We start from the raw sequence: 15,820 nt of genomic DNA, 5'->3' as shown, positions 1-15,820 counted from the left end.
CGATGAGGATGGAGGAATGATAATGGAAGCCTAGCTCTACAGTGAATAGAAAACAGAGAAAGGAATGTGGATGCCTAAATTGTGAATACTGGTTAAATATATCTCTTTCTTCTCACTACCCTTGAAGCCAGTTTTCCATTTGATAGCTGTGGAATGGTGTGGTGAGAGTGCTGCCAGGGGGGGGGGGGGGGGGGGGGTTCAGAGGGGGGGTAAATGAAAGGCACTGGAAAGCTCAGTGGAGCAGTGATGCAAATTGCTTTTATTCTCACAGCTCTTCACTTCCAGTCTCTGATTTCAGCACCAGCAATGACCTCCCTCTGCTACTTCCCCTCTCCCCTCTGCCCCATCCATTCCCTTTTTTCTCTCTTTCATGTTATTTTCTTCTATTTCTTCTCCCATTTCCCCCTCATTTCTTTACATGAATCTCCTTCCATCTACATCTCCCTATAGGAGGACTAAAAAAGTGGAGCGAGAACCCATTGGTGGTGAGTGTGAATGGCTTAGATCATTACCGCTAAACAGACACAGCCGAGGGAGACGTCTAGAGAACAAGACAGGTGTTGGACCAGCCTCTGAGGTGCTTTCTGGGTTTTGAAAAGCCCCATGAAGGATTCAGATTTGAATATATCCACCTCAAAGCTCACCGACATAAAACTTGGCAGACTTCATTTCCAAAATTGGCTTACTTTGCAATCTGGTAAAAGGACGACCAAGCAATTACATCATTGATTGGCAATTGACTGTTTTGGCAGGTTTTGTTACATCATGTCATTTTCACGTGATTAAGATTGTGAAAAACAAAAATGTCGATAGTGCACTGACCTTGAAGAGTGGCAGCCTGTCTCCCAATCTGCTCTCCTACTCTCGTTGTAATACCTTTAGTGGGGAGGAAATGTGATCCCTCCACCACTCGGCCATATGTCCATACCACACTCATCCGCCTACTTCAGTTCCTCCAAAAAGCCCTCCAACAACAAGTGGCTTTCAATTTCCTGTCTCACACAGTCGGCATGCCCTCAGCGCCAGGGTATGAGGAACCTGGCATAGGGCACAGCATTTCCAAAGAGGTCTAATAATAAACATGCCTATCCCCTCAGAGCTGTGTGACATATATTCCCCACTCTCCGGAGATCTGTGTATGGAGTCCTTAGTATTCAGCTCTGTATCTGGAACAGCTTGTGCGCTGCATGTAGTAAACTTTCAACAGGAAAGCATACAGGGACTGCAGCAGGGGTTTCACTTGGTCTGTTTACCCCAGAATGAATAATGAAAAGGCAGACTGATGGCTCTAATGAAAATATAGACCAAGGAAATGTCTATAACCAAAGTACCATGAAGGATATGTTTTAATTTATATGATGACATAAGTCTGACCAAAGCTCCTAGACTTTTCGTGTTTTTTTTGTGTAAACTATGACAAATTGCAACAATGACCAGACTCCTGTTTACGTTATCCAACCCCACTGCTCTCTTTTGCTCTTTCTCTAAGTGTCTCTTATCCTTCTTTCTCCGTGGGCTATAAATCCTTGTTTTCCTTCAATATTCTTTCATCATTTACTCTGGCCTGGACATCGCTTTCAAGTGAGCTCACTGCTGAAGGTGAATCCAATTTGGAGGAACCTTTCTTTTTCCCAAGCTCTCTCCCAAAGCAGAGGTTCGCAGCCTTGCCAGTTGGCAGTCGTGCAGCTTAACTGACTACATACAATTTATTACTGTAGAGTCGATTGGAGCATCTGCAGGCACTTTTGTGTCCCCGGAGAGGAGTAGAGTGGAGTGGCAATTCGGAGAGAGGGGCGGTTGGTGGCGAGGGGTGATGGGGAAGAGAAGAGAGAGGGCAGAGCAGGACGCAAATTATGAGGGTGGATTTTGAATTTCCCTGGAAGATTAGGGGGGGAAGTTGATGGAGGTTTCACTCTCAGCTGTCATTCAAACTAGCGGGAGGTTAGCTGGCCAAAGAGATGGAAGAAAACTTGTCTCTGTGCACGTCATTTGTCCCACTTACTGCTCCAACTGCTTGAAAAGATGATGTGTGTGGATGTGGGGGGCATGGAGTCACATACATTGTTCATTGTGTGTGTGAAAGTCATTGTTCAGGTAATGCAGTTTAGCTGTCTGATTACAAACTAACACACATTTCTGCCTTTTTGGCGCTGCTAAAGCTTTAGACAGCTGTCCTTTCAGTACCCTACATACACAACGCACATACGCATACACCGATCCCCTAGAGTAGTCCCACATCTTATGCATTATGGAGTTCTGGAGAACTGAGGAACAAACTGATTGCTATTCAAAGAGAGTACCAAGAAGCACACACCACATCTACACATTGTCAACAATGAGATAATGCAATTTACAGATCTGTGGATCGATGGCGAGTATCGAGCCTGAGTTAGTGGAGAACACTGGTTATCAACCTAAATCTGAACAAATGCACTGTATGCCTGTCTCTGAGTCTTTTTTTATTTGTCCAAGAACAGAGTTGTGTTGGTTTGGATTTGATGGCCTGTATACAGTTTCTCCTTGAGCAAGGACACCCTTGAAGAAGCAATATCTCCTCACAGTTGGACTGAACTACAAGAGACGCAGGGGTGCTTTAAGAAGGTGTCAACTTCTGTGTAGTGTGTCTGTGTATGTGCGTGTGCATGTGTGTGTACACTTGCGTGCTCATCAAATGGTTGACCTCTGAGTATAGATATGTAATAATAGACCAGTAAGCCAATAGTGGACATTCTTTTAGGTCCATTGATGGTCATGCTCTTTAGCTAAGATGAAGCCTGCAGATGCGTGAGTGTTAAAGTTCTTGCAGCTATCTTAAGGCCCCACTAACATCAGTACAAATCTGCCAAAATATCAAGTCTACTCTTATTTAAATAACTGTAGAAAGAGATGGCTAAAAAAGATTAAATTCAATGGCTTCATTGAAATCTACTGGGACATCTGATATAGATGTTAGGACTTGAGTTAAAGGTACTGAGAAGCAAAAATGGGTAAAATATACCATGGAAAAAAATTACTTTGGAAGTTTGACTTTTTCTAATGAAAGTAATAATGAAAAAAGTTAACATGGAGGTCTACCGAATAACCAGAGCACCTCGGACATTTGACATTTACTGATTTTTTCAAATGTCTATTTCCAGTTCTTTTGATTCCGTAATGAAATTGAGTTCACCTCTCTCTATCTGAATGTACAGGTACATACAACATTAAAAACATGTTCATTTCAATACCAGCCCTTGTCCTAGTTTATGGACTTTGCATGTTAACAAAACATTGAAGTATGTAATCGAAATTTGGTTTTAAACATGCAACAATGAATAATCATAGTTTATATTAACCTAATGTGAGCATAAAAAGGGTTTAAATCCTGTAGTACTCTGGAATGAGAGTGCATCTCACACCACCCTGCAGATGCATTGTGGTCAACACGAATCCCCACAATGTTATTTGGTTTTCCAGAGATTCGTTCCTCTCCTCATGTCACCTTAACTGACCTTTCCATTTTTACATTTATGACTCAGAATCAGAATCCCTTTACACAACAGAGTGCCCTGCATTGTTGCGTATATGAATATAAAGAGTACCCTTAAGAAGAGAGGGTGATAAAGCATAATAGTGAACTACTTCCTCCTACTTCCTTCCTGGCACTCCCACTACTTACCAAGCAATAAAACACTTATACTGCAAAGCAACCAACATGTAGAACACATTTGAAAAATCCTAAGAGCATCAGTGCAGAGAATATAACTACATAAACAAGTACGAAAAAGATGAACATATATTTCTCCCACTCAATCTCCATGAGTGGGAGATGCATATTCCGAAATAAATAAATTCACAATAATGTATGCATTTTAAACAGGTACCTGCGTGGCTAACCTCCGATCCAGGTTTCTTTCTTTTCATCTTTCTTTTCCTGAATTCATGCTCACAGCTGACAATATAAGGTTGAATAATTCATTTATAAAAACAACAAAAGAACATTCTCATCTCATCGGCCTTTGTCTTTAGCAAATATGTAGATTTAAGACTCTCTACTAGCTGGACAGAAAGATGCATTATTGCTCTTTGCTTCATTTTCCCTACAGTCAAGGAATCAAAACACAGAGAGAAATACTTGGCAGCTGTAAACTAACACCCTACACAAGGCTGTATAGACAATGATTTGTTACCGTCAGATTTTCTGATAACACTACAATAAATTCACATTTAGAATTCAGCTCGTTTTATCACCAACATATAATAAAATGTAAAGAAGATGCCAGAACGAAGACAAGTGCAACCGTATCCCTAAGAACACGAAACAGCAACACGCATTATCCCTCTCCACACTATCCCATTATCAGCTTTCAGTGTCACGTTCAGCTGCTGTGAAAACCAATCCACACCCGCTGTCTGTCCTGTTTTGCCATTTTCAACTTCTTGTTCTTTGGCAAGCTGTGGTAAAGCAGAATTTAGTCTTATGTTCGATTGACAAGTGGCAGTTTCAACGTACTGTGAAATCTGTGTGAAAGTGCCGGACATGAGCCCAAACACAGTGACCAGCAGGACCAATTACAAAGCTTTGATGACAAAAGATGACAGAACTACCACGTGAGTACACCTATTTAGATTGAAAGAAAGAAACCCATTCAATATAACTCTAGAAATCACTCATCTTAGACAATCCGAACACAAAGATGTTACAACATTTAAAATGTTCTCTTTGTTTTGTCTTTTTATCTACACTGGGATTATCAATTTCCAGCTTTTCGAAATTGCTCTCCAGTGTGGATACGTTTGAAACTTCTCGCAACATGTAGAAGGTGGAAATTCCTAAGTATTACATTTTATTTCGTAGGCAAGTCGTTCTATAAAGTTGCACCTGTCAACCAAAACAGTGTTGTCATTGACAAATGCTTATGCTGTTCGTGACTGCATGTGAATTAAACTGTGATTTGATAACAACTCTCAGTGCAGCATACCAGATCTTATTATTAGCCTGTCTGAAAAGGTAGCATTTATCAATTCAAATCATCACAGAGAGTCAAAGGCAACCGAGTAGAACTCTCTTAGCCGAGACCAAATGGAGTAAACAGCCAATATTCTTGTTAATAGTCCTTATGAGACTACACATATAACCTCAGATATTGTCTCATTATCATGAGATTCAGGAATTGAGGGAACCTCTGGGAACCAAATGGAGTTAAGAATAAATTACAATGTAAGGAAATACACAAACCTGCATGCACTCTCACACACGTGATTTCGACCTCTATTGGGTTACTTCTGGTGGATGAGCCAAAATGAAGCGATCTCACTCTACTCACATTTCATGGGATATCATACTGAGTGTGTCAATCTGAACATGTTACCTTGATTAACAATCTAAAAATAGATCCCACACAATGATGAGTGTTATCCCCACAACACAACACAGTAGTTGCTTACACACTCAAGACAGCACTGTTAGTTAGTTAACAATATTGTTGTAATTATTTCTTACATAAAAAGAAAAATAGCTTAAAGATGTAATATCATCCTATCCTCCTACGATGGTTCATACAAGATCTGTACAAATAGTTTGATTCTTCAAATTCTTCATTTACCATGCATTCTCTTACATATTACATATTTCCAGCAACACATTTCAATTTCCACTCATTAATTGAATATAGTATTCTCAAAATGAACTCTTGTCTTCCCAGGATACAACTTTGCTTAGGCAACAAAACGATTTGGTTAAGTACAGAAAAGATAAGGGTTTTGGTAAAAAGAAAACGATGGAAGAGGCAAGAAAACTAATACTAATAGAGTAGTGGGGCTACTGGGACTAGTGACAGGGAGATGCGATGCCTCCTGGATCGGTACGGCCAGCCGATTTACCCACTTCGATTTGCAACTCTGTGTTATCCCACTGCAGCAGGGCACCAGCCTTTTGTCATTATCAAACAGGAAAGGTACAGCATAATTGAGAGAGAGAGAGAACAGACGGATGAGGGATGAGAAGCTGAAGATGGTAACATCCTCTTGACAAAGGACAGGTGTGAAACTTATTACCCTGCAATGAACGAACGGCAACAATGGCAATATGCTGTCAATTTCACACGCTCTGCTTACCGCCAAGAAAACAAGAGGCTACTGTTTAACAGTTAGACCTACAGCTGCATGCCTGGTAGCTGAACATCCATCCCATCATTCACTGTCACAGACAACAGTGAATCAGATGCCTTACTTAGCAGGCTTGTTTGACCTGGGGGAATTGATTACACACCTCCCTTCTCCTAACATTTAGAGCTGGTTTATTAATTGTACAATAAGTGTGTGTGTGTGTGTGTGTGTGTGTGTGTGTGTGTGTGTGTGTGTGTGTGTGTGTGTGTGTGTGTGTGTGTGTGTGTGTGTGTGTGTGTGTGTGTGTGTGTGTGTGTGTGTGTGTGTGTGTGTGTGTGTGTGCTGTGATTGGTGTATGTCACATCATTTATCAAACTAAGATTTTGTGTGTAATGTTCAAAAGATATCCAAATTGACACATACCACAACACGATGCCGCAGGGTCCTTAATATCGCTTAATGGAGTGAGCTTTAAAGGTTATACAGAAAGGTTTGCAATGAAATACCCGCCAAGAGAGGGTAATAGTATAACTCCTGTTTTCCATCTTTACATTCTATGTTGTGTTCCTCATTTCAGGAAATTACCTAAATATTTGGAAAAATGTATCCATGCTAGCGGCTGTATACGTTTATAATAGGTGAAGTGGGGTTGGACGTGCAGTGACAGTAACAACTAGTAGGTAATGTTTACTACATTTGTGAAATTAACATGAAGATATGCATCACATTTTCTGGCAAACCATCAATCAACCTGTAAATAACCAGTCACTGGATTCATACAAAATGTTGCCCTGCTTGTGTCACGAAAAAAGTCGGAAGATAATAAATAACTAAACGTGGATAGATAAATAATGTGTTGGAAAAGTGAACCCGATCCAGGGAAATGAACATAGAACAAAGAGAGTGTTAAAAGGCTATTCACTGTGCTGAAACATGAAGTACATTTAAACCTAGTGAAAAGCCGCATTTTTGGCAAACTGCAGAAACCTGTTGTGCAGACTACTGATGACATTTAAGAGATATCTGCAGTGAGAACAATAAGACTGGCTGCCTAGCACTTCAGTCACCATTTTCCCAGAGATCTTTGTACACAGCTTATGAGATTTTGACTGCGCAAAAACCTGAGGTAATCTTGTCACGCCGACAGTTGCTCCGTCTACCTCTCCTCCCTCCTCTGCCTCTTGTTCCTCCTCACTATGCCATGTTTTCTTCTAACCTCTTTCAGATGTGCCATTCGTCAGACGCCCAACAGCTGTTGCTCCTGAGTTTTCCAAGTCCTGCACAACTCTTTTGTAAGCCACCTGCTCACCCAGTCGAACATCATCTGTACTTAACCCCAGCATATAGAGGATAACTCACAGTTTGCCTCTGCCAGGATTTCTATGTTGTCTTATCTGTTTACAGTAAATGTGTACATTTGCCTGCCTTTTTATTGACTGCCTTTCACTTTCAATATGTAGGATTTGTTTGACATATCTGATTGACTTTGTTTCCAACTGTTAGCCCATTTATTGATTGAGTAAAAACAACTTGAGTATGCGGGTTCCAATTATTGTACTCACATGTTTATATGTTAAACTGACATCCAAGTCCCGGCAGTAAAATAACAAAAAGCCAAATTGGCCAAAACAGAGAAATAAATGTTGTTACCTGAATTCCCAGTGGCAGAGATAGATCTCCTCTCACTGACTTATGACAGTGGACTATAAGCAACTCTAGCGCTGCAGTTTTATATCTATAATTTTGCTGGTTCTCTTTATAAAAGCATGTAAAAACATCTCCCTTCCTTCATGTTGGTATCATCATGATCACCGACATCATCACAGCAACACAGGCACCACTTTCATCATCATTTAAATTGAGTTAATGGGTTCTGCTGATGAGTAAACACCTACCCATATGTTATGTATTGTCACTAGTGACATAAAAAACCTCATTCCAGTATACAAACAACCCACTTAATGTCTATGCTTTAACGGCATTCAAGTGGCACACAATGTAATCTAAATGGATTACTAAAACTCTATAGGGAGACAAATCTAAATCTATCTAAACCTACCAGCATGAATAATGCAAGTGTGGGAATGGGTTGTTCCAGCACTCCACTCACACAATTCAGTCAATCCTCAGTCACTCCTTCCAACATCCCTCGTGACTTTCCCCTACAAGCTAGCTTTTTGGTATTCTGATTTAATGTATGCAGCCGCTGTGTATGTCTCATGTTCTTTTTTTTTTAAGAATCTCTTGATAGGTTGAGCAGGTTTTTGCAAATCTCTTTAGGAAGGAAAGAGGCTACTTAAATAAAGTGGTGTAAAAAATGAAACAGAAAGTGAAACAGTGCGTGGGCTGAAAACATTTTTGCCACCTCAGAGGCGCAGAGCAACACTGCCTTGTAAATAACAGAGACAGACACAATGTTCCCTATAAAAAACTAATGGCATCGGTCAATAGGTGGTGTATCAGACATTATATTAGTTTTGCTGACCTTCAAGGCAGATGGGAGTTAAAGATCCTGCATCAGTAAACATATTTGCAGTAGGCAGTGAGTTGTTAAGGGAATGAAATACATTGGAAGCTTTCAATTAGTTTAGGAAACAGAAGGGACAAAAACAGGTTCCCACCATAGCCTTCCAAATATACTACTGTATGTTGTTCAGAAATAACTAATTGGGGGGTCTTCGTTGTCTAAAAGGTTACATTCAAATGATCTATAGAGAATACAAAGAGGCCAGAAGGGACTTGCTAAATTAAATGCATTCAGAATAGATTGATTAAATACAGTATTAAAGCTGTAATAATCAAATGTTTTATCTTAGCAATATGTCAAACAGCAACATGTAATGAAGAAGGGGTTGTTTATAATTATGAAAACACCAATAAGTATCATCCAACTCTTCACTATCCCTTAGCTAACATGGAATTCTAGCATTTTTCAGATTATTGTTTTTGTTTGGTTCTTCACCTCTCTCTCTATCCCTGTTTCCAGCAGTAGCAGAAGCAGCCACAAGCTCTTGATGAATTCAAGGCTAAAGGAGTAAATATTGGATTTGAATCAATTGGGTGTCAAAAAAAGACTCCAGATGAATGCTAATGTTGCTTTGTGCCTGATGAATGTGTATTAGGGCACAGTTTGCCAACACATTTGCCATATTGTCCTTGTAGGTGATAATAAATTGTGTTTTCAGGTTGTTCCGCTGCCCACAAGGGGCCAACACAGGAACAGGAGCTTGGTGATAAGTCTAGGTTGTCTTTTAAGTGACATCGATGAACCATCTATCCTAAGCAGTGAAAATGAATCAATACTGTTATCATTAGAGCCTGGCTATCCTTTTACATTATGTTTGCTCCAGCTCTCTCCATTAGATCATCAAGTCAAATCCTTGCTCAACCGTGGCTGACTTTGTCTTTGCTCTGGGTATTACGTAATTCGAGAAGCTACTTTCCTTGAGGCTACGTTAACATACCAGTTTATAAGGAAGCATGACTTGAGAATAGCGAGGCATCAGGACTGAGGATGCGTGCGTACATGAGAGACAGAGAGTAAGTGTACATCCTCACTAGAGACATTCTAAGTGTACAAGTATGTTCATGTCTGTCCAGCATGGTAGAAGGCTTTATATAGACAGTTCCTACAAAGGAGACACTGCAGCAGTCCCTCCAAAGGACTTCAGTAACTTAATCTTTTAATGTAGCAGTTGTGAGGAATGTAATTACTCAAAATTGGAATAGTATCATTGAAAGTTGTATACTGTATTTCTAAGTGCTCCACGATACCAAAACCAACTGTGTACAGCTCTGTGGATAACAATAGCCTCTTAAACTGTACTTGTCTATTTAATGCTTCATCAAACATGTTTACATCTAGTAACTAAGGTCAATACCTATCATTATACAGTTGCCAGATTCAGATATTGCGTGAAGATATTTTTAATAGTTTTTCAGATCGTTATGCCATAGGACAAGACTTGGATTGATTTATTTCTCCCATAATTAGAATGCGTCTCAGTGTGTGAATCTTCACACGTTGCCTCCACACTTTCATTAGTTACCATGCAACCATCATGGAGCAGGAGTTAGAGATAATTTCAGTACCGACAAAGACTGCAGTGATCAACCTTTAGTGCATACTTTTGGTGAAACCTTGTGCCATGAAAGAGACAATAATGTGACTTTAAAATGAATAATTTCATCATCCATTTAACAATTGGTACCATTTACATTACATTGAGTTGATTAAGGGGAAGTTTCCCTAAGTGTTTTCGTTATTAACTGGGCAATAAATGTTTTAAATGGTGCTGTGGAAATCTATTTAAATCATACCAATTGTACTTATTTGGGTAATGTCTACTGCTCATCGATTTAGAATCCTGCCCACCTCAGCAATAGACTTTTGAAGGCTCCTGTGAAATAGATCTAAACACAATGCAGACTTAATATCATTTCAAAGCTCTCAGGTCGGGATGAGATATTACGCAATCCTACATAAGTGCTTCCCAATTTTCCTTTCCTTGTATGATCAAATAGGAAGCCCTCGCCTTCCAGCCAACATCCATTACAATGTAAACATGCTTGTGATATATAGTATAGGCGTAGTTATCAGTGTGATTCTATGCTTTTATAGCAGACACACCAAATGTTCTGCTAAAGTGTGGAAATAAGTGGGTAGAGAAATCGAGGGGCTCTGAGTTTCACAGTTTTTTTTTCCAACAATCAATAAGCCCCTCTCGACCTTTATGTGCATCAATAATGGTATTTCTGCCTTTTAGAGGAGGATAATAACTTTAGTTCATCCTCGGACAGGAGTATTTCTTCCTCTGTCAAAATGGTTGGCTTAGGATTCAAGTGCTCAGGAGCTCAACCAAAGGCAAATATTGAAGAGTAAATGGCAGTGGAGAAAGTGCACAAAAGAGAATTTCTGGAAAGAAGGGAAATAGAAGAATCATGCAATCCGTCTACATGCCTCCTGTACATATATTCCAATTTCCCTTTGCCTGATGGATACATGAAGGCACGCTATGCCACTTGCCTTGGGTTGAATGTTTAACATGACATTGGTATTCAGTGTGAGTGCCCATCTCTGTATGTCCAGCTCTGAGTCATGCAGAATGAACCCTCAGTAGCACTAGGTACATGACCTTCTCTCCAACACCAGCAATGCTTCTGGCTCTCCACATGGTGACTTGTTAATGTCAGGGAGCTCTCTATCTCTCTGTCACATACATATAGAGGTGAAAGATTTGACTCTGAGGTCTTACACAGTCATATCCGATCCCTTTTCTTCCTCGAAGGCTTGGGACTTTGGCCCTGACACCCAGGAACCAGTGACCTTTCAGGGGGATGTAATGAACACCAGCCAGAGCGTCCTCATTACATCTCTGGCTCCGGGCCTAAGTGACATGTAATGTAGTTTTTAGACAATGTATATGACTCACTCATGCCAGCTATTGGTGCACATTTTTAGCCTTAGAACATAAAAAGTCACTGGTTGCAGAGGCTCATCTTTAACTAGGAAATGTTATGAAGGGGTTTTGGAACAAGGCCCTACATGCTTAAGTCTAGGTTGTGAATTTGGACAACATAAGAACTGCTTACATGACAAATACTGGAGAGGACTTCACGTCCTCCAGGCCACTCACGCTTGAAGGCTTGCATACTTAGTCTGGTGACTCATCTAAAGCGAGCTAGAGGCCTGTGTTGTTTCTAAATGAGTTTCTGCTCTGTGACATTGGTAACAAAGTAAAACAGATGGTCTAAGACAAACCACTATGCAGGTCCTTATTTTAATGGCCCCTCTGGAAAAATAACATATATGCACTTTGTTATCACACATTCATGTCTCCACTTTTAATGCAAGGCCTTTAGCAGAGAGCAGTGTCGGTCAAAGAAGAATATTGTTAATACACACCAAAGAGTCCTGCTGTGCCATAATGGCTAATAGGACACTGTTGGATACATCCTTCAGTGACATATATCTCTCCATTATCCTCAACCCTGTTTCTCATCTGCTCTCTAAAGAAAGTACGCAGGGTGGTTTATCCCGGCACCAAAATAAGTGGCAGACAGAGAGCCAGATGGGGGAGAGGAAATGGAAGAAAAGAAAGTGCTTCTACACCAGCTGCTATCCTGAAAAGTGGTTACATGTATAGGAAGGGGAGCAGATCAAAGATCCTGAAACCATTACGCACACATGTGGCCTCTTCTATTGATGAGGTTCCAATGGGTCAGGTGGTAATGACCCCCCTTTCACATTAGAGGGTGTTTAGTGGGCGAGAGCTGAAAAAGAAATGGGATGATCAAAGACGCTCTGCAGCACCCGGCTTTGTGTTGGGATAGAGAGTAGGATTTTTTTGTTTGGCAATGTGTGTGGGTGTTTGAATATAAGCCCTGACGCACTTCTGGGTAGGAGTAATAAAGGATATACTCTTCACTAAGTTCTTCTCTGGAAGTAGTAGCCCTAAGAAGATGATAGCAGTAGACAAAACAATAAACAAGGCACAACCAACTTTGGACTGTCATGTTGGCTCAGTTGTACGACAAGTTTATTTTTTTTTTACCTCTTTCCTCAGTGTCTTTTGAAATGTTTTTCTTTGCCAAATGCTATCGGAAACAATAAATAACCTAAAAAACTAAATGTATGTGTTGCCTGTATAAATCATAACAACATCTATAGAAAAAGCTATATATCAATTGTATGAAACTGTCTTTTATGCATTAGCTGATGAGGACGTGGATACAAATAGCATATTACATAATACTTTGCTATTTAAATCCTGGAAATGCATCCTGTGTCCACACTAACAATATGCATACTGTGCTTGCAGGCACTCCGTCACATTCACAAATACAACGTTAGGCAGCTCTCAAGCTCTTGCATCGGTTACACAGGGAAAACATGCCTTAATTAAAGATTCAAGGCCACTGTGGAGGACTCTGCAGACCTGTATTGTGTGTATGTGTGCTCGTGTGTGCTCGTGTGTGCATGTATATGCCCTAACGTTGTGCTGGTCTTCTGGGTAAATACATGCAAATAGAAATGGCATCATCTGTTCTCTCATCTCATCTCTACACATCATCATAGTTTACAAGAGCACAAAGATAACATGAGCAACAGCCTTTGGGTGCTGCTGCCAAAAATATTCCAGCGTGTAACCATTCCCTGAGATCACAACATGACTCATTTCACAGCTAGTTACACCAAAACAACTGCAACAGCAGGACATAAATGTGCAAAATGTTAAAAAGTTGTAAATTAAAACAGTAGAGGTCAACCACAGGAAGAGCGAAATAAAATGACAACATATCAACATCTCATGTATATTATTTCATAAATATCCATTTTTGCTCACCTTGTCAACTGTATTATGTGTGTCAAAAGTGACCTTCCATGATGATAAAATGCAGCCTTGAGTTTCTGTTAACTAAAGTGCAGTTCTAACATCTCATCACTAGGAGGTGCAATTGTATGAAGCAAAACTTAATCTCCACTTCTAATATCCCCAGCTCTCAAATTCCTGCACTGTCACAATTTCTTGTTTAGCATTATAAACCAGCCATTATAACGTAAAATACAAAACATATATATTATCAAGCAATATGTTTAAGTGTTAATAATTGCAATAGTTGAGAATGGGCTTATACTATAACTTTCCCTATAAAATAGTGGTGGTGGATTGAATTTGTATTCCCCCAAATAATGGATTTTATGGAGTCAGTGATGCCTGGCTTTGTGCATGCTCAGCGAATTGAGCAGCAATCAGCATATACAATCATCAAAAAGCGATCACCTATGTCAGTCAATTTATTTCAAAACCCCAGAAGGGCTGAATCCATGCCATCAACCCAAAACAAATCGACCATTGCCTTCAAGTTTTCAAGCCCACATGTTAGATGCTAGTGATGGGGCGAAAATACACATTTACACAGACCTGCATTAAGAGGGGGTTTCCCCAGTGGTTTGTTTGGGTATTCCCCTACTAGGTTTATGCTTAGCAGGGATCATTAGTCCAGAAGAGTCCCACATTGTCATAGTGAAGGTGATCATATAATGCACTACTTACCATATTGACTTCTGACACCATGTCTATGCTGGCTATGTCTATATTCATTCCCACTCCAACGGGAGGACCTAGGACAGATCAAAACAACGGTAAGCAACAGAGATATTGTACATCAGGTCCAGCCTGTATGCTACACTGACATGTCTCTCACGATCAAACAATATCTACGTGATGAAAACACAGATTAACGATTGTGAGTTTAGCTGTTGTCAGCCTGATAATAGTTTATAGTGTTCATTTCGGGTAAAATAAGATGAGCTGCGGCGGAAGTGTGGGAAATTCAGCTAAAAGTTGTTGACATTCAATACCTAGCCTTAAACATGCTTCCGTCGCAGTTAACACCTGGGTTGAAACACGAATGTAAACAAGGTTGGACAAATGTGTTTACAATTCCTACAGGGGTGCACTGAGTTGACAGCCACCTTTTTAATGGAGTGATTTTCATTCAAATACATGAGCTGGTGTAGCCTATTTTATCGTCCACCCTTCAACGCCACTCGTGTGTTTTTTCTATTATGTCGCAACTCTGGGTTGTTTTGTCACATTTTCCATGTATCGTATCATATAATATCATAGACTCTGGTAGGAGTTGATAAGAAATGTCTCTTTATTTTCTGAAATTGCAGAGATAATCGAGTTATCCGTAATTACAGTGGCTAGTTAAACACTGCTATTATACGGGCTGACAAGGCGCAAACTCGAAGAGAGTTGGAGATAATACGAGTTCATTTACCTCCAAAATCTGGCCTCAATCGTATATCATAACCTTTCAACAGTCTATCCACTGTTTCTTTAACCACAGACATATTGCTAGGTTCATTGGCACCGGCACTATGGAAGAAAAGAGAGAGAAAAGGTGCACAGCAGGTTGATAAGCGAGACATTCTTAGACCTTAAAGTGTCCAAGTATATACCATGCCGTCTGTAACACAGGCACACTTAGAAAAAAACGAGTGGAGAATCCTCCGACCCTCTCACTTACCTTTGAGCGCACATCACGGTCAATAGGATAGGGAACAACCAGACGCAACAAAACCTAATTCTTCTTATTCTGAACACTGCCATGGTTTTGTTTTGTCTATTTTTCTTTTAGTGAAGACAGACGAGGTCCAACTTATTCTTGCCAGTGCAGTAATTCCAATGCTGGGCGCATGCGTATTCCCGACCACAACATCAAGAAGCAGCGCTGCTGCTGCCGGTGGTAGTGGCAGATGTAGTACCCAGCCACGGAGGAAATTTAAAGGAGAACCAAGAATACAAGTTACTCAGGGGCACATGGGGGTCTCCCTGGTTTCTTTACAAACAATGTGGCGGTTTAAGAAGCAGTGACAGTCACCGGAAAGTTGGTGGTTCGAATTCACGGGGGCGAAATGGAAATGTGGGTGGGGTTGTCTCTCTCCGTTCGCTCTTTAGACGCCCGTCTGCCAAGTCATCTAGCTGTCCCTGAGCAAGGCACTTAACCCCGCTGTTCCACCAGAGCTGCCCGGGGTTCCCATCTGAAATCTGGATTTTATATATTTAAGTGTAGCCTACATGTATAATTATTTGAGCGCTGAGCAGACAGACACCAGAATAATTCAACTTAACTTTAGATTTAAAAATCAATGCGTTTTCAAGCTAAATGTTTCCTTCCATAAGGTGGAATGCAAACATGACACATAAATGAGGCTGATACA

At 40.4% G+C, this 15,820-nt stretch overlaps 1 protein-coding gene across 1 annotated transcript in view; it reads right to left on the bottom strand.

Moving 5' to 3' along the window:
- LOC117490160 (gamma-aminobutyric acid receptor subunit beta-2-like) overlaps window positions 1-15,420 on the bottom strand; it is a 56,640-nt gene extending 41,220 nt beyond the window's left edge. Inside the window, exons 1-3 of the mRNA XM_034139773.1 lie at window positions 15,127-15,420; window positions 14,878-14,975; window positions 14,145-14,212 (exon numbers count right to left, since the gene is read on the bottom strand). Coding sequence (XP_033995664.1) covers window positions 14,145-14,212; window positions 14,878-14,975; window positions 15,127-15,209 — 249 coding nt within the window. The 5' untranslated portion in view covers window positions 15,210-15,420. The remainder of the gene's footprint in view (window positions 1-14,144; window positions 14,213-14,877; window positions 14,976-15,126) is intronic.
- Between the last annotated feature and the right edge of the window lie 400 nt (window positions 15,421-15,820).

The sequence above is a fragment of the Trematomus bernacchii genome, unplaced genomic scaffold, assembly GCF_902827165.1.
Source record: "Trematomus bernacchii unplaced genomic scaffold, fTreBer1.1, whole genome shotgun sequence".
Lineage (NCBI taxonomy): Eukaryota > Metazoa > Chordata > Actinopteri > Perciformes > Nototheniidae > Trematomus > Trematomus bernacchii.
This window is presented reverse-complemented; position numbering and strand designations above follow the sequence as displayed.